The sequence below is a fragment of the Phalacrocorax carbo genome, chromosome Z (assembly GCF_963921805.1).
Source record: "Phalacrocorax carbo chromosome Z, bPhaCar2.1, whole genome shotgun sequence".
NCBI lineage: Eukaryota > Metazoa > Chordata > Aves > Suliformes > Phalacrocoracidae > Phalacrocorax > Phalacrocorax carbo.
Genome location: NC_087548.1, coordinates 58,264,953 through 58,284,117, shown reverse-complemented (window position 1 = coordinate 58,284,117; position 19,165 = coordinate 58,264,953). Strand labels below are relative to the sequence as shown.

At 36.4% G+C, this 19,165-nt stretch overlaps 1 protein-coding gene across 5 annotated transcripts in view; it reads right to left on the bottom strand.

Moving 5' to 3' along the window:
- Positions 1–19,165, bottom strand: part of PAM (peptidylglycine alpha-amidating monooxygenase) — a 150,350-nt gene that overhangs the window by 3,467 nt on the left and 127,718 nt on the right. For 2 of the 5 annotated variants that reach the window (XM_064439408.1, XM_064439411.1), the window contains 8 exons: positions 14,177–14,306; positions 8,659–8,775; positions 8,078–8,150; positions 7,338–7,551; positions 6,496–6,696; positions 3,663–3,781; positions 2,570–2,669; positions 1,143–1,196 (listed from right to left, as the gene is read on the bottom strand). In XM_064439408.1, the coding sequence (XP_064295478.1) occupies positions 1,143–1,196; positions 2,570–2,669; positions 3,663–3,781; positions 6,496–6,696; positions 7,338–7,551; positions 8,078–8,150; positions 8,659–8,775; positions 14,177–14,306 (1,008 nt within the window). The remainder of the gene's footprint in view (positions 1–1,142; positions 1,197–2,569; positions 2,670–3,662; positions 3,782–6,495; positions 6,697–7,337; positions 7,552–8,077; positions 8,151–8,658; positions 8,776–14,176; positions 14,307–19,165) is intronic. The other 3 variants (XM_064439409.1, XM_064439412.1, XM_064439410.1) reach the window with 2 other exon arrangements.

The following is a 19,165-nucleotide window of genomic DNA, read 5'->3' as shown; positions in this document are numbered from 1 at the left end:
ATTTTAAAATACAGGGAAATCCCCAAAAGATCTATTTTTGCAAATAGGTGTGTGATGTATTATCAACTAAATATCTCCTTCTGACAATAACACTTCCACAAGAAGTATAGAAATCCAGTATATTCTGTATCATCATAAAGAAAAAGGAAAGCATTGAAAGTTGTTTTTAATAAACTTGTGACAAAGCATTAAATTTTCTGTTTTTTTTTTTCTTTCCTGTGAAAGAACTTTGGTCCTGTGCATCTGGAGAGCTTTTGAAAACTGCATCCAATCATTCCTGACTAGTTTGTTACCTCTCCACCTACAAGCAGAAAAACAGTTTCAATAAAATCCTATATGCTTTTACATGTGTATAAAAGATCACGTGCTTAGGGCTAACTTCTAATGAGCGAAACCATCTAGCTTTATATCTGAAAGTCCGACTTCAGTGCATGTCTTAAGAAGCAGCTGCATCAGAAACACTCTGAATCAACTCTATTTTGATTCTGTATCAAACTTAAAATTATATTCTATTATGAAAGATTAGTAAACGCTTCAGTTTACACTTAACACTAATACAGTGTTATCATGCAGAATAAAAAAAAAGCAGTAAATCCAGGGAAATAAATCTAAATAGAAAAAAATGGTAATTTTTGCCATATGGTGTGACTGGCAAAGCTGTGTACTGAAAGACTATGCAGAAAGATAAACCAACTGCCATTTCAAATAACCCTTTTTTTGTTGTTGAGGGTTGTGGAGCAGGGGGATGGGTGCTGGGGAGTAACTATCACAGTTATATTTTAGAGCTATTTCTGCATCTAAGGGAGCTGACACAGATACCAATCTGGACCACAGCAGATGGTCGTACGGAATTAATCCACTAGTTAAATTTTTATGTTAGTGTCTGTGAAGCACTTGTCATCACTGAAAATGAAATGGTTAGATTGGCTGTAAAATAACGTCTACTAGGTAACACTGTTACAAGCTGCTTTCTAGTGCTTCCTATGCTGGCTCTCTTTTATCCATAGTCACTGGATGAAATAATGGTGAAAAATGAAACAACAGTGAAACTAGGTAGCTTTTCTCCCCTTCAACTTGGCAGAAGTAGTCCTAGTCTATGTGAAAATACTGGTTCCTTCATTTCCATTATGAATCAGACTAACCTTTTATTTCCTGTACCTCAATACCAGCCTTTTTAACTGACCGATGTTCCATTTCTGTAAAACAAAATTATTCTTCAGGACAACTGACATTTCAGAAGATACTCAGTGACATTTTCCTGCTAGCTTTCTCAAATGTAAGTACAATCCTACAGTAAACAATCCCATCAGCATCTGAACTTCACCAAGGAGAGTCAATATAAACCATTCAATAGCTCTGAAGGCCACAGAAAAAAGAGCTTGATTCATCAAAGATGTTTGCAATAATTAACTCCTATGCCAGAGAGATTTCAGGGGCACTTGTAAAGGTTCAGGGATTCCCACAAAAATAAAACTGTTAATTGCAATCAAAACCACAATGGATTAAAGGCTGGCTGAATCAGAGCCCTCTAGCTACTGCTGTTTTACACTGCAGCAAAAGCTAAAAAGAAAATGATATACAAGTATTTTCCTCATCTAACCTCTAGGTGACGAATAATTGCATTATTTTTTTGTTCTCTTGTTTCTTTGAATAGAAGCCTAGAAGTGTTCTTGTTCAGATTATGATATGCAGAAAAAGCCATATCCAGTCAGAATTACAATTTACCTGGTTCAGTTTCCTGTTATTAACAGCAGCTGATACCAGGTGCCCCAAAGGAAAACCCATGAATTATAAACAAAGAAATGGAATAACTGGCTTAGGCAGAAGTTCATTTATAACAGCAGACTTTTACTGGTTGACTAACACCCTGAAGCTTGAGGCTTTATCTCTCTCATACATTTTTAATCCAATATAATGTAACAGTGGATTATATTTTTTATTCCTGTAAAATATCTAATATCTCTCTGACTCCTACTAAATTGATGTCTGACTAATCAGGTCCCTCTCCCTGAAGTCAGGCTCCTTGGCTTGGCGGTTACTAGATTAAAACTGGGAAGCGTTTCCACTTCATGGAAATAGGACTTCAAATTATACTAGATTTATCTTCTAATGATGAATACTCCCAATGAAATGAATATAAATTCTAAGTTGACTTGAGTTTTTACTACAGCCCCTAGGAGTTTCCTATATGATAATCTCAAAGGAAGCACTAGACTTCTCAGCAAGCGATACATCATAATTACTGAAGTGCTAGAGTCATGCTTTTTTAAATCAGGTACTGACATGACATGGGATAGATCTACCATGAGGCAAATGCATTCTGATTCCTCCTGCGACCAATGAACTAACGCGCTCAGGACTCTCCCGTGACAGAGCATGCAGCAATGCTGAAGAATGGTGTTTTACTGAAAACGGAGGAGTAGCACACAACTTCTGCAGGCAGAGCTTGTAGTGCAATTAAATAATAGTCATTAAGCCACCAGGTTCTTTGCCAGTGGTACCAGACAAGTGGTGCTGATCTGGAGATGCAAAATGTGAAGTTCTGCCATTAAGAACATAAAGAACATACTTTCTGTGGATGCAAACTTCCACACTGCTCTGGCATGAACATCTCCGATGAATACTGTTTTATCTTCTGAAGCAACAACATCATGTGGCATCTCAAAGTTCTGTGAAGATAAGCAGTCACAGATTACTCTTAAGTGTCTGCACAGCCATGAGGCCTTCTTAACCGTGAACTTGAGACTGGTCGTATTTGGTCCTTACACTGGAAAACGCAGCAGGTGCTGGTGTGAAAGCCTAACATAAGTAAAGGGAGAGGAATTCCATTTCTGTTGTATCTTTGCCTTCTCCAGGGATAACACCACGGAGATTATTAGATATATTCATGCTAAACTATTTTTATATTTGTAATATTTATATTTATATTCTTGCATTCAATTTTACCTTGTGAAATATATATTATTTAAAAAATCATGAATCTAGGTTTCAAGCCCACATATTTAGTTTTTGTCAGAGCATGTATGCAATACAGCTATTTTCCATACTCAGAAAATAATAACTCCAATATAATTTAAAACCGGACTGCAAATAACAGAGTATACGTGTTACTCAGAAATGGGAATCTTAACATTCATTCTTTAGTCTAAGACAATATGTGGAAACTTTTTAAAAAAATAAACATAATTTTTAGGTACCATACTGTATGAACATTTAGGCTTAACTTCCACACTAATCTTCTGTAAAGAAGGTATGTAACCACACAGTTTAATTTTATTTCTGCTTAGGAGTATACCCTATTTTTTGACATATTATAGCGTCTAAATATATGAGTATTTCAAGTAATTCATTTTTCTTTTAAATTAGCTTTTTAGAACTCTCTGACAGCAATAAAGTAGGCTTATCCTGACTGAAGGTATTAAATACCTGTAGGAATCATCTTGAGGGTAGTACAATTTTCAAATGGTTCTTTGTTTCTACATGTGGTACACAAATTCTAGTGTCTTTATTAAGTTAATATCACAAAGAATTCCTTTTGAATACCTTACATTATAAAACATCTTATTTCCTATAATAGCCTCATGAAAGTTGTAGAAGTAGGCTGTTACCAACATTCTCATATATGTAATTATATGCACCAGGCACTCCGTGCAATACTCTACCTTTCTAAGCGGAGTGAAAGTATCAATTATTTCTCCAGTAGAGAAGTTCATCACAAATCCTTGCACTGGTTCTGCCTCTCCAGGATAAGGCATTCCATTAACTGCAAAGAGGAGACCACCTGCAACCACATCAGATTTGCTTTAACAACCCACGCGTAGTGAACTATAGTGAAGATGAATTGTAATAGTATAGATGAAAAAAGTCTGTCTGAGAGGAAGACAGAGACAGACAGAAAGGTAACTCAGCAGCAAACGAAAACACAAGAGGAAAGTTTAAAGTATAACAGGTGAAAGTTTGGCATTTAAGAGATTCACACTTCATCCAAATGTGAAGAACAGGCACGGCAATATTTTACAGACTGCTTAAATGTAAAAAGAATGTGAAACGGTTAAAAAAAACTACTCTGAAGAATGTTCTGCTAAGGACGCTTGATCTGATAACAGGAAGTTCTTTAAATGCATCAAAAGCAGAAAGTCTGCTAGGGAATCAGTGGGACCACAAGAGGAAAAGGTGTGAAAGGCGGATTCAGGGATGAGGGACCTGTGGCGGAGAAGGTCAGGTTTTGCCAGTTTTTTCTGTTGAATACGTTGGGAATATTCTGACACTCAATTTTTTTTTCATAGCAAAGAGGTCAGAGGAGCCAGCTCAACTGGAAGGAGATACACAAAAGGTATTCGACAAGTTGGAGGTTAATAATTCACCATGTTTGGACGGCATTCATTCAAGTTCAGAAGGAACTCAAATGTGAAATTACAGACTTCAAGCCACGCTGAGTAACCTAGCAGTGCAAACAGCCACTCCTCCAGAAGACTAGCAGACTGCCAAAGTAATGTCCATCTACAAGAAGGGCTCAGAAGGGTGGCTGGGAACTACACGTCAACAATTCTAGCTTCCACCCACAGTAAGATGGTAGAATCCATAACAAAGAATAAGATGCTTAAGCGTGGCCTGTCCTAAACAAGTTGGTATGGTTTCTCTGAAAGGAAATGATGCCTCACCCCTGAATGGGGAGAAGCAGCCATAGGTAAAGGAGATTCTGTAAACATAATTGGATTTTCAGGAAGCCTCTGACAAGATTGTGCATGAGAGGTTATTATAGAATGTGAGTTGCCACAGGGCTGAATGAAACATCCATTAATGAACAGGAAGCAAAGAGCAGATCTTATGGGCAGAGCTTATAATTTTTCAGGATAGAGAAATTGTCTTCATCAGTGACCTGAAGAATGGGGTGAACAGTGACATCTCCCAGTCTGAGGAAGGTAGTGACTTCTGTGGAGTAGTCAAAAGCTTGATGACGTTGAGAAAGTCCGGAAAGACTTTTTATAAGAATAAGTGAGTTGTCAAACAGGTGGCAGAAGAGCTTCTGCAAAGACAAATGTAGAGTGATGCTGCTGCAAAAAAATAATCTAGATCCTGCGCACATCATGTTTAGCGTGGAACTGGCAGCTACAGCTCAGGAGAGACATCTCTGAGCCATCACAGGAAGGTCCTGAAATCTTTGGCTCCATGTACAGTGACGGTCAAAATTTCAACAGAATGTTGGGCATCATCAGAAAAAGAATTAGGAATGGAAGGGATGATTCTGCCACTATGTAATAACCTGGCATGCCCACATCTTGAGTATTGAGTGCTGTTTTTTTAACTCACTGCATCTCAAGGAAGGTCCTAATGAAGTTAAACATGCTTGAAGAGAAAGGCAACTACAATAGTCAAGGGGTTGAAGGAATTAAATGGCTTATGGGAAGAGACTAAGGTGGATGGGGTTCTTTGGTTTGCAGAGGAGAAGGCTATGAAGCAGCAGATACAGGGAGTGTGGAATGGTTATTTCCCAACTCCCACAATACTGGGACTGAGAAGCACTCAATGAAACCAGGTCACTTTTTAAAATTAAAAAAATAAAACGGGCACTGAACTTCTGGAGCCTGTAACTGCAGGAGGTCAAGGATGCAGGCAGTACAAGCCAGTTCAAAATAGGATTAGGAAAACTCATGGGCAATAAGGTCTACAGAAAGATACTACGAAGAAGAGGTCAAGAGCTATCTCCTAACACCCTTGAGTAAAGCGCTTGTGGATGCATGGGGAGTAGGAGAGGAATGGACCATAAAATGCAGCCAGGCTTACACATGCTCCTTAAAATGCCTCTCTTGCTGCCCGTTGGAGACAGAGCACTGGGCTATATGTATCAAGTATCTCACCCAGTACAGCATTTCTTATGTTCTTGGCAGATGCAAGAGAGAGAACCCTGATATTAAATTTGATATCAAGTACAGAGTCAGGAGTCTGACATGCCAAAATTCCTTGTCCAGTTCTTGACATTTCCATCACCTTCAGAATCAATATGAAAAATCTAATCCAAAAACTTAATATAGTAATGGTTAACCAGATTGTGATATTAAAACCCACAACTTTTTCAAACTGTTTGCTTTCAGAATTTTTGTTTTATGAAAGCCAAAACTTTTCTTGGTAGTTTGGAAGCTCTTTGTTTTGCTCTCTTCAGTGGAGCTTGAAATGAATATTTAAAAACATTATTAACTAATTATTGATCGTGCAGTCACTAGGAAGCAAACAAGATCATCTACTTGTTGACATCACATTTAGGGAGTATAATCAGTCATTTCTCAGAAGCAGAGATTATATGTAAGCTTCCCTCATCCCGCAAACAGGAAAACAGGATAGCTCTACAATTTTCCATTACATCAGCTCTACTTTGAAAGAGAACAAATATCTGGCCTAAGATAACATGACAGCACTCTTCATGAAATAACACTGTTTACCGTGACATACTGGCATAAAGCAACTACTTGAAGTCTGAAGAACAGGAAAAAAAATTACCTGGAACATATGAAACTGCAAACAACTCTCTTCCAAACGATTTGTGCTTGATCTCTCTTATGAACTCTCCAGTCTCTGACCTGAAGCACTGAATTCGACCATTCTCCCTGTCTGCAACACATAGCTGACTGAAGTCGGGGATCAGAGCTAAGCTGTGAGGGATATGAAACTGTCCAGGTCTGGCTCTACCTAAAGAAGTCTCTGCAATACAAAATATCCAGGTGTTAAAGCACACACTGAAACTATCAGTTTTGCTTAGAAACAACAATGTCACATAATGCAGTAGAACATTGGAAAAAGAATAAGGTCAGCTTGTTGTCTTCTCCTACAGCTTTACTTGGTTATGTAGGTAAACTGTGGTAGTCTTCTGCGTTGTCTTTCTAAATCTTGAAGTTATGAATTTGCTATTTCCCTATAGTATTTGGCATAGTTTAATGCCTGATACATAAATCTGAGTCAGGCAAAAATGTCATTACGCACAAAACTTAAAATAGATGGGATCGTGGCATAAATCTTGTAAAATGGTAACGGGCTTATATTATTTGATCAAATGTTTAAGAAAAAGTAAGGCTTTTGTGAAAGTCAACGTTATCCTGTACTGAAAGCATGCTAACAAATTACCGTTTTTTAATTTTTAGTGAATATATAGCTACTACAACTAGCAGTATGAATAGAAGGGAGCGAATTGGAATGCAATGACAAGGCTGAAATTCAGCTGGGGCCTGGAAGGTATTTCGGTAACAGAAATTTATAAATAATACTAATACTAAACATCAGCAATCACATGGTTCCTGACGAGTTCATGATAACAACAGTGCAAGTAAAGTGCCAAGAGCTCTGACCTGTACCTTCTCCCCACTGCATCACATACAATCCATCTGGAGAGAACTGAACGATTCGACTGTTACAGTAGCCATCAGAGACATAAACGTTGCCAGTGACCGAATCCACGGCCACATCAGTTGGTTGACAGAAATGGTTTTTGTCATTTCCTGGCTGCAGAGCCACTCCTAAGATCAGTAACGGTTCTTTGTCATCTGCTCCCAATTTGAAAACCTTTTTTTTCAGTCAATAGGAAAGAGAAGAGGTTTCAGTTATGGAAGGTGAAATACAAGCGGAATGACTGCCTATGGAAAAATGTCTACTACTGTGTATAAAATAAATTTATATATCAAACATAGCCTTCATATATTGACCAGTTTCTCAATAGTGTTGATTCTAGGAAATTTCTACATAAAGTATGCATTTCCTGTGGTTACAGCAAACAGGTTAGTTTCACATTCTGGGTTTGAGTACATAGGAGAATTGATAAGCAAAGGTGTAGCAGAAAAAATCTGTTATTTTTTAAAGGAACCATTGTTTTAAAACAGATACTTTTATTTCTGAATGCTCTGCCCATGTACCGAATTATTCAATACAACCATACTCCGTGAAGGCCACAGGGATCAATTTCTGTAGACATATTGTTAATGTTTATCTTAACAGGCCTAGATAAATAATTTATGCCAAATCTCTAGGAAAACAAAAACCTTTTTTTTTGGCAAAATAATAAGGTCCTAGTATTAAAGATTCAAAAACATACCTGATGGAGAGCTACATCAGTGACCCAGTAGTTACCGTTTTTATCTACACTCAAACCATGTGGTAAATAAAACCTGCAAGGACAATATCGAAGAATCAAGTTAAAAACATCTTTCAGGAAGAATGAGGTAGATATGAAGATTTCACTTTTTATCTACAGATCAACAAATGCTGTACATACTAACTACCTGTAATAGTCAATTAAATAGACACCTTTACAGAATAGAATTTCCTTGACAAGAGTGTCTCAGCTCTGAAATGCAGTTGACCTCTGGTATCTCACTCAGGCTAATATTTGCTGTCTTTAAGGACAATATACAATACTCATGAGCTCTGTGTTTCTGTTAATCTGGCTGGTAGATGAAATTGTATGAATTGCTAGAAAGCAGAGGCAGTAATGATGGCAAATTACTTTTATTAGTTGTGGATTTAGTAATGTTTATTTATTTATTAATTTAAATAAACTCAGATGCTAAAATCACACAATGTAATATCAAACACATGTGAAAACAGGCTTGGGGACTTTGGGGAGTAAAATATACAAAAATGTTAGTTCTACTGATAAAAGCAAAATTAACTTACAGACTTTTGCCCATGGAGTGAAGCAGTTTTGCATTACTTGGATCCACTACAAGAATTGTGTTCTGTTCAATTGGCCCAAGTCCTCTTTGCTGATAAACAAATTTGCTGTCAAAAGAACTATACAAAAATAGTGGAATAGAAACCCAGCGTTAGAAGGTTCAACACATGAACAATACACACACAACTTAAAGCTGAGTTTTGTACTTTAATTCCAGTGTGGGGTTATTGGCTTCTTTTTTTTTTTTTTTTTTTTTAAACAAGCCTTATTACATTAATGTATGATTCTAAGAGTTATAGTGTTGGAGGCCTGCATTTCCTACTGAGGTTATGACTTCCAAACTAAAGGAGCACCAAATCACACAGCAACAGTTAAGATAATCCTAAAGCAAGCAAGCAAAAAACCCTCTTCTTTTTTTTCTTTTCTTTGCTGTGGCAAATCAGAAATGGGAAATCAAACAATGTACCCTAAGTAAAAATACAGCTAATCACCAGGGCATATCTGCTGGAATGAACAAGTATACTTTGTACTGTCTAAGGCAATGTGTGCACATCTGCCTGTCTTTTTCCAAACACAATTCAGTATTTTGCTAGAGCTTACTACTGTAAGATTCAGGTCTTATGGTTCTTATCCTTTACAGAGTGTGCTTGTAGGAGACTATAGGATATGATGGGTATTTTTCCTACCCCCACAAGTCTACACTCAATTTTCAGGGTACATGAAATATGTTAATAAACAACATTTAAACATGTCACTATTTCAGACATTAAGAAAGGGGATTAACTTTCCAGAAGACATTTACTAGGCATAAAATTATCATAAGCTTAACAAAGAATAAAAAATACAGTTGTCTGTACCCCTACAGAGAAGTTGGTTATTACTCTAATCTGTTGAAATATACATTCAGCATTTAGTGAAGGTAAATAGAGCGTAAAATATTTTGAACAAAATTTATGTCTAAATGTTAGAAAACGGTATTTGACTGCGGACGAAAAACGTGTATATTCAAGCCAATACTCCCCCCCCCACCCCTTGTATTTTTAAATGCATTCATTAATCTCAAGAGAAATCCAGCTATGATTGATGCAACTTGGTAAACAAGAACATACTTTGTAGTCACAGAGAAGGCTATGAATAAAGCTATTAAAACTTTATATTGTACAGTCCTAGCAGCCTCACCTCTCCATAACATTAAATATTTATACGTCTAGAATTTTCAATGTAGAAAAGCAATACTGGCTTCATACATTACCAGAAAAAAACTATGACAGGAGCTGTTTAAGTTTCTGCATAGGCTATGATAAAAATATAATACATAGATATTGCCATTATGTATGTTAACTACCTGTGACTACTTATTTAATTTCTGAGAGAAACCAGTACATCCTTTTCACTATGAATGGTGAAGCACTAGGTGATACTAAAACTCTCTACTGAGCCATTCTAAATGCTCTGCCATGTTGCTATAAAGACACAGAGGGTAAATGGTACTGGCACACAATGGCCTGCTGATGTAGGCTTATTTGACATGATCTGCTTGTTTGACCATGGTTCAGCAGGTGCTGTTTTATTCTTTACAATTTCTGACACTAATCTTCCATAACAAGTTTTCTTGGTTTTAAACAGTTTTATTTAAAAAGGAGTCTAATACTCCTAAGGACTTGCTCTAGGTAGGGATGACCACAATGGGTGAACCAGCTCTGGACAGACCAAGCTAGTACTATTATTAATGTTATTATTAATCAGCATGGCTAATCACAGAGAAGAATCTTCATGATGGCAGGTATTGTACAAAAAACCCTCAGAAAAATCAGTTTATATCACTGGAGAACTGACTACCTAGAGAACTTGAAAATTATTGGCTTTCTTTATTATGATTTTGGTTCTTAGTAACAGTGCTGTCCAGACTTCTAAGTATTCCCTGCTAACAACCACCCAGCTCTTCTGGAAATTTGCGGTGCTTTCAGTGTAAATAAGAGATTGTATGTTATTTTAGACAAAGGAAGCCTAGTTAGTGAACTCTGAAATGAGCTCATGGGAGCGATCTTCCATGCATCTTCTCCCTGTCAAACATCCTCTTCCAGGAGGCTGCTGGAATCACAGGCATGCTGCAGAATCACAGTCACTCTTTCCTTCCCAGGGTTTGAGACCCATTTCTCAGGTAGTCAATGTTCCTTTGTTCCAACAGATAAATGAGGACACAAAGCACGCTGACTACTGGTAGCTTAAAAGAAGCAGTACCAAAATCAGCCAAACAAAATAAATGAACATCTTACTATTCTGTATCATATTGCTCTGCCTCATGGCTTTCTAATAGATTCTGCAGTTTGATATCAAAGGACAATAAAATATGCTGCATATGTCACTACTTCTAATTTCAAACCCCAGTGCAAATCCACAGCTATTTTTCTACTTCTCAGCTGGCCATTTCACACTAAAACAATTTATTGCTAAATCTCATGTCCTTCTGGTGGGCTACATATTAAATTTAGGCAGACCACCTGATCTCATAACCCCTGAAGGCACAACCCTGAGCTCTAGTCTTGATCAATATCCATCACCATTGTGGTACTGTGCTCAGCCTAGATTAACATGCCTAGCTTGTTAAAAATGCAGTAACAAGAATGCAGTTATTCTTTATTACATCCTTTATAAGCTGCATTAATAATATACATTTTCAATCACAAAATGCAAAATAACTTCCAACTGATTCATTGCTCAGCCAAATGAACAGTTCTAGTTTTTTTAATTCTGAACAGCATATGCTGCATATAGCAAAGAATGTTCTGAACCTGAGGAGATGATGCGGTAAAAGAACCTAACTTATTCAAAAGGATTTTTTTTTTAAATCATGCACAGAAGGAATGCTACAGACACTGAAAAGCTGCTACTGTATCACAGGGCTTGTCATTGTATAACTGCTTTTGTGTTCTAAAGCAGGCTGAAGTTGCCTTATGAAAGAGCACAGACCATTCATCCAGCTACATTTAGTTGAATGAGGATCCAGCTTTTACGGCGTATATTAATAATGCATTGGAAATATTTGTGCATTGCCTAACAGCACAGATAATTTTTGTTTAATTTGTTTCTATACTATGCTGGTGAAGCATTGAAACAGAAAATAAATTCTGGGCTTTCAGGCTTGATTGATTCATCACTTTTATGATTTGTGAAGGAATATTATACTCAATTAACTGTGTATTTGCAGCTAATTATAAACATTAACTTACAACTCTGATAACTTCTTATGCCTCCCCATACAATAGTCACGATAAAACCCCTTCAAATACTATTTTTTTATTCCTTATTATTGAAAAATGAGAACATATATACTCCCTCTTTTTCAGCACAGTCCATGAAAGGGTTCCCAGACTATTTCATAGGCCCACAACGTACCCAAAGATAAAAAGGGAATGCTGACTGGCTGAGCACGCTTCTGTGTGCCTCTTTTCTGTGCCACAAGTTTAACCACAGGCATATTTTCCAAATATATTGTTTTAACGTCACAATACTCTATATAAACAGGCCTGCAGAAGTTTCAGCCATTCTGATTTAAGGGTTCCTACCAATGCTAGCTTTCCTATATATTGATTAACTGTGCTCCACAAGAAGAAGAAGAAGAAAAATACTTGTGAACAAAACCCCTCTGAAATGAATTAGAATTTTATGTGTACCTATCTTTACAGAAGACCCATAACCAGCTTCAGTTAGCAACAGCTCATCTTATGCCTTGGTTACGTATCTGGGACTGAATGCTTCCGATTGTATTTACGAGGCCGGGTAGTTTCACTTTGCTCCAACTTCAGTCCCCACATGAGGGCAAATATGGCAGGCTCCCACACAGACTGATGCACAGATGAACACTACTAATACTAAAAGTTAGATAAAGCATTTTTCTGGGAACTCCTATAATGGAGCTGGCAATACTCAGAATATGAACAATGGCTGCCATCAAGGACAGGGCTGAGTTAAGTGAACCTGTAATGTTACCCAGCACAGCTGGTAGCTATGTGGATTTCCAGACCACAGCTCCGATCTTCTTCTGCACCCCCACCATAAGGAAGCAGAAGTTCAATCTGTCTCTTGACATGGTTGGTTCATTGTGCTCTCTTGCTATTTTGGGGAATGTTAATGGTTTTTTGTTTGTCTCCAAATACTGCTTGGTCTCAAACTCCAGTTTTGTGCTCTGGGTTGTGGGTAAACCTTAGCTACCAGACACTCAAAAACGCACATTTCAGAAGAAATGAATATGACTGCCAGCCTATTTTCAAGTATTTTTTTCCATTCTTTCTTCAATGACACAAAGAACATCCCTTGTGTTCATGCATCGGAGGATGAAAAAAACCAAATCAATATCAGCTTCTGCTTGAAGCTTGAGTAATTACAAGTTGCAGCATGCGTCATCCTTTCAAATTTTACAGTCTATATTTATATACACTTGAGCTGGAGAGATCACTGATATAATGCATGAGACATAAATGATTGCCTTATCTGCTGCATTATGTTATTAAGCTAAAAAACCAAAGATTTTACTTTCCTCCATAAGAGAGTATGCTAAGCATAATTGTTATTATAAGATTGAGAAAGTTGTCCCCTCTCATTTTCAGGAACTATGTTATCTTAAAACGAATTCATCAGGAGTTGAAAAAAACCCTACTCTTTAGCCTTATAGTTATATATATAGAGAAGAGACGCTTAAAAAGAAGACAAAAAAAGCCCAATTAAAAAAGAGTACTACACAATATTCTGTTACAGGCTAATATATTTTCCTCCCGGTGTTCTGTTACAATAATCTCATGGAATTTTTTCCAAAGTGCCCATCTAAAAAGTTAGACATACTATTTTAAAGCTCAAAAACATAAGGACAGTGTACAAATAAGGACACTATATTTTATTTGGAATGTTCTGTCCTTAAAATAATATAACTGTGAGTATAATACTTTACAAACACTAGAAAAATGGCTATTATAAAGTTGGGACTTTTTTTTTTGTTTGTTTCAAGTGGCACTAAATGTAGTAAATTTTATCAAGTGAGTAGAACAAAGCCTGTTCTGAGAGAATGCCTTACAACAATCTGATTTTGTTCAGTGGACATAAAGACAAAAAAGAATGAAGACACTGCAGCTAGCTTTGCATATCTTAAACCCAGGTACTAACAGTAGTATACCATACTAAAACATCATTCTCCCAGGCTAATTAGTCCTGCTAAAAAACATGGAGAAGCAGGAATAATTCACCTCAGTGAATATCATACTAACATGGTTATACAGTTTAAGCACCTACTGTACGATGCTATTTTTTTCTGGAGACACATTCTTACTGTCTAAAGACCTAGTAATGCTATCACCTTGAAACCATCAGTAACTACTTCCATTATGAGTCTTACAAAGGCACCTTCAGCCAAAGAACTGGTTTTTTAAATGGAAAAGGAACAGCGATTTGTCTTTTCTTGAGAAGATGTACAAATAGCACACACCAATTTGACCTTCTAACATGCCATTTGGCAGACTATCTACTTACTTTTCATCCCAGACATGATCACCTCTGTGGAAGATAACTAGGTTATTTTCAGGGTCCAGGGCCAACCCAGAAACTTGACCTAGTTTGAGGTCTAACCCAGGCCACTCCACAGCCTCTTCTATGTGGAAATCTGACCAAAGAAAGAAACAAACAGAAGACAGACATTCATGTAGCATATTTATAAAAAAAACATGGTTACCTGGCTTCTGGTACAGTCTGTTAGGAATTACATGGACATTTTCTTACATGCAGTTATTTCCATTAATGCATTGCAATTCAATTCCAAGCACAGTTCTATTTTAGTAAAGCATGCACAAGCACTGGCATCCTGCTACATATAGGATGACAGAAACTTCAAAACTGCTTTTAACTGTATTATTTCCCCCACCTTATAAGGACACAGGTACACAGGCTCTAGAAGTTGTAGGAGCTCTGTGAATACTTTCTACATTGAAGGATTACAGAAATATACAACTATTATCCAGAATCAGCTGGCAAACTTCAATATTAACCTCTTAGTGTTTTATTAAAAAATGCATAGCAAAGACTATGAATCACTAGACCAACTACATATCAGAAGTGGTTGATTCACGACTTTTTTAAAAAAGCTTTTAGCATTAAGAAAAAATATACAGGGAAGGAAGAGAAACAACCAAAAGAGCAAATAAAACAGTAATTCTCTGAAGTTTGCTTATGACATTGCTTGCAGCCAACATGTGCATTAGTTCTGGATAGTGTTCATAGCCTAATCCAAATATTATAGGCATTAATAGGAAGCAGATATCTAAATCTGATGAAAGAGACGAAAAAGGCTAGACTATCTGTTATTGTTTACAACATAAACTGTTTTTAAGAATAACGACTGGGTAGTTTTTGACTAGTACAACTCTGATTTTCAAACTAAATCAACAGCACAGGATTTAGCAAGTGAACTGCTAATAAAAAGTCAGATAATTCCCTGAGTGTCTTACATTATAAAACTCCTCAATAAAGGGAGACAAATTTAGTTTCAACTTAAAGATTAAAATTCAAAATATAAAACCATGTTTAGTTCAATCTCTGTTCTATGTAGAAATAGTCTTACACTGATTAAAAGCATGAACAGTCCAAAATTTGAAAAAGTTGCAGAGCATTGGCTACAAGGACTAATTTCTCACAAATGGATGGCTTAAATGGTACTTGGAAGAAGTTGGTCTGAGTTGCTCTGGCAGTATTAACAGCCAATTGAATAATATTCCTCAAAATAAAAAAATGTAATTGGAAGAAAAACACCAGTAATTCTGATAAAAGATAAAAAAACCCCTCCAAATCCTAAAATGCCTTCTCCATGTTAGGAAATCCATCACTCACTCCTTTCAGAAATTAATTTGTTCAGCATAATTCAGGTATTTCTAATATGCAGACTTTGTACATAGGTACATATAGCCAAACTGAAGGTGATCAATTTCTTTGCACTTATGTGAAACTGGAGCTATTTCACTAGTATTCAATGTGTTTGATAGCATCATGCTGACTTTGCAACTTTCAGTTCACCCAAAGTTTCTGTGTTTTGCCTTGATCCCAAAAAACAATCATGGGGGTGCCATCTAGACAGGTGAAACACCCCTTCACAAAGTGCCAGGGCATTGGTGCTTTGAAACAAGGCAAATCACAGGCGTTAACACACAGCATCCAAGGGGTTTGAGAGGGTTCAGCTGGAAGCGATCTTCTAATGAAAGGAAAAATGAAAAGGTAAACAATGCCCCAAATCTTTGGGTCACCTGTGCAACCCAGCTGTTCTGATAAGCATACCCCACCTTCCTCTTCGCTTGGGAGAGATGTAATTTGAGGAGTAACAGCAAGGATGGGGTGGAGGAAGAACAATTTTCTACAATCTACAAAGGGGAAAGATAAAACCGGTGCTGGAAACCTACCACAGGCTAGGATATATTTTACCTTTGTAGTTTTAGATACCATAGCTGGAGTAGGTGATAGAGAAACTCTTTAAGCTAACACAAACCTAAGACAATCAGCAACTGCAGTGAATCCAAGACACTAATCAGAAACTTCTAAAACAAGAAATTTTCCTCTGTAGCAATTTTAGCTGAACAGAAGTTCCAAGCTAAAAGAAAAGCCGTTAAGAAAAAAGAATTATAGATATTCATTCTTCTGTACAGTTCAGTTGGCCACAGCAACAGTGCAGTACCAGGTATATTCATCGACATTAGCACTTTGAAAGGAATAAAAGGATGGAAATCCAGTGTCTGCTTCCTCGCTTGCTTATCCCATATCAGTCTAAGTAAACTTGCAGAAAACTTGTGTATATTTAATGTTACAGTGCACCTTGTCCTCTAAGCCTTTTCCAAAAAAGCTAGAAAAATTAAAAGCCTAAACGTAGCCTAAATTTGGGCCTTGGTAAAATTCAGACTCTCAAAAGGCATGTACTATAAAATACAAAATGTTTATATTTACATGTAAAAGACTAAAATATTTCTGACAGATCAAAACAATAAAATTAATTTATAGTGAAATATGGTCTAATTGCAAGAACTCCAGCCTCTGCGCAACCTTTAGATTTTCTCACACTTTTCCAAAATTGGTTTATTACTGTTATCTTTCCACTTTGAAAGTCTCATACTGAAAGTCCTTTGATACAGGTTTATCTTAAGGCAAGTAGCTTTTTACAAAAACTTAGTTACTAAATTTAGACTTCATTTGTCTAAGACTGATTATTAATTCCCTACAAAAGTAGGTGGTCCACAGAACAGTGACACACGAAACCAAAGAAAATTACTTTCCCCATTAAAATAATTTATAATTACTTTTTAAAATAAAATATAATCACCAGTTTTGTTGTAAATAACATTTCTAAACTAAGTACCATATCTTCTACCTTGTAATTTAGAAAATTCCTTTCATCAATAAAACTATAAAGAATTACATATATTTAGAACATACAAATCAGCCTCTACTCTCTCTAAAAGTGAAAGAATAAAGCCTTATTTACTGGCAAAATTGCAATTTACTGTCCAGAAATACCTGGAAGTGCTTGCTAGCTTTTAACATTACAAATTTTAGTCACGCTGCATTTAATCCTTGTGACAAGAGTAGGCATTTAAATCTTGACAAATGTAGGTAAGCACTGCACAAAGGAATTTTAAAAATTGGAAAATTACACTCTTTGCCTTAATTAGGAGGTATAATTGTACTGGTTGCAGTGATGCTGAACAACCTGACTAATTAGTGATTAGTCTCAGGGTAATAAAATAACAGCAGTGCAGGAAGAGCAGCAGTATTAAGTTACAACATTTATAGCTACCTTACTTAACATGAAATTAAATTATTTTAACAGCAACCAGAGTCTTTTTCTAAGAAATACTGAGAATTTTTTAAATTCAATATAGTAAAGAATTTTATGAAGGGTACAATTTTTTCTAATTAAATCAAGACAAATTAAAACATGTTATGTTCTACTTTTGCCTCTGAAAAGGAAAACTGTTATGGAAGGTTCTGCTCTTCTAATACGAGAAATACTACCAAAACAGAAACTAAACATGTGCTTAAAGATTTTATTGCTATAAAAGTTCTTTTGCCAAAAGATGGCGCTGACAGCTTCTGGAGTTGAGAATTTCTGTAGTTGACAGTATCACAAACACTAGAAAAAAATCTGTGCTAATTAAGATCATTTCAGTTTTCCTTTTCGCTGTAACTCAAAATTGCATCACTTGGAAGTCCATTTATCAACTAGTCCTCTACCAACAAATTCCCCCATAATGAATATAAAGCCACTAAAGTAGCCAAGCAAACGCTTTCTGTTGTTAGAATTCATGGCATATGGTGTGCCAACTAAGCCATTTATTCAGCTAACTGACACTCCCTCCTCTGGATCAGTTGAAACAGAAAGGAAATTTCTTTTTTCCCCTCTACACACCACGTACAATTAGTCTGAACCAAACAAACTGGTTTTGCAGAAATGCCACACACGCTACTTGTCCAAGCATTTAATTCCAGTGTTGCTTATGGAAGTATTTATGATTTACACTTGTGTCAGGCACATGGTAATATCCACCTGCTTTTTTCCCCTATGCCAGTAACTTGACAGGCCCTTGTTTAACTGACTACACAACGGAACACTGGGAAGTCCTCATCTGTGGTCTGTTAAATACAAACCCAGAATTTTGCTGAATTTGAATACTATAACAGAATCTCACGTAAGCGGAGACAATACATGTTAACATTTTGAACTGAAATAAAAATCAAATGGATGATGAATGATGTATATTTGTGTACAACAATACTTGGAAACATCAAGCTAGCTGGTTGCAACATAAAAGCAAGCATGTGCTGCTACAGCTTATGCATACAGATGAATTTCATGCATACATACCAGTTTCTTTTATGAGATAACTTGTCACATGCTGCATTATCTGGCTTTCCACATTAGCAAGTAAGACTAAGCACAATCAATATCACAGAGACCAAAATGCAAGTAAAACAAACACAATACTTCCATGGTTTCTGCTGTCATAGAAACCTGAAGGGAATGAATTTTAATCCTATATCCAATCCAATCCAATTTGAAAGAAATATGCAGAAAATTTTACTTCTCAAGAGTTTTTCAGGATTAACTACCACTCTTTCTGAATGAGAAAAAAATGTCCGATAGAATTACAGCAATAAAATTTACAAAATCTTATATCTGACAAATCAAGGTAATCAGAAAACTCATAAAATGCTTCGATTATCCCAGTGACCATTTTATAGTAGTTACTTGTATTATGACAATTCTTCACTTCCTGCAACTACTATATCCTGTGTTTACCTTGTTTTAGCATAACTATTATCAAATCGCTAAGCAGAAGTCTGGAGAGTAGAAAATATACTTTATGTTCCAAAAAGCACTGGTATTGTGGCATTGGTATACATTCTTTCTTCCATATGGAGGGGGAAAGAACCCCACTGAAATACCTCTAAAATGAGGGAGAACATTTCCGTAATTAGGAAAACTGT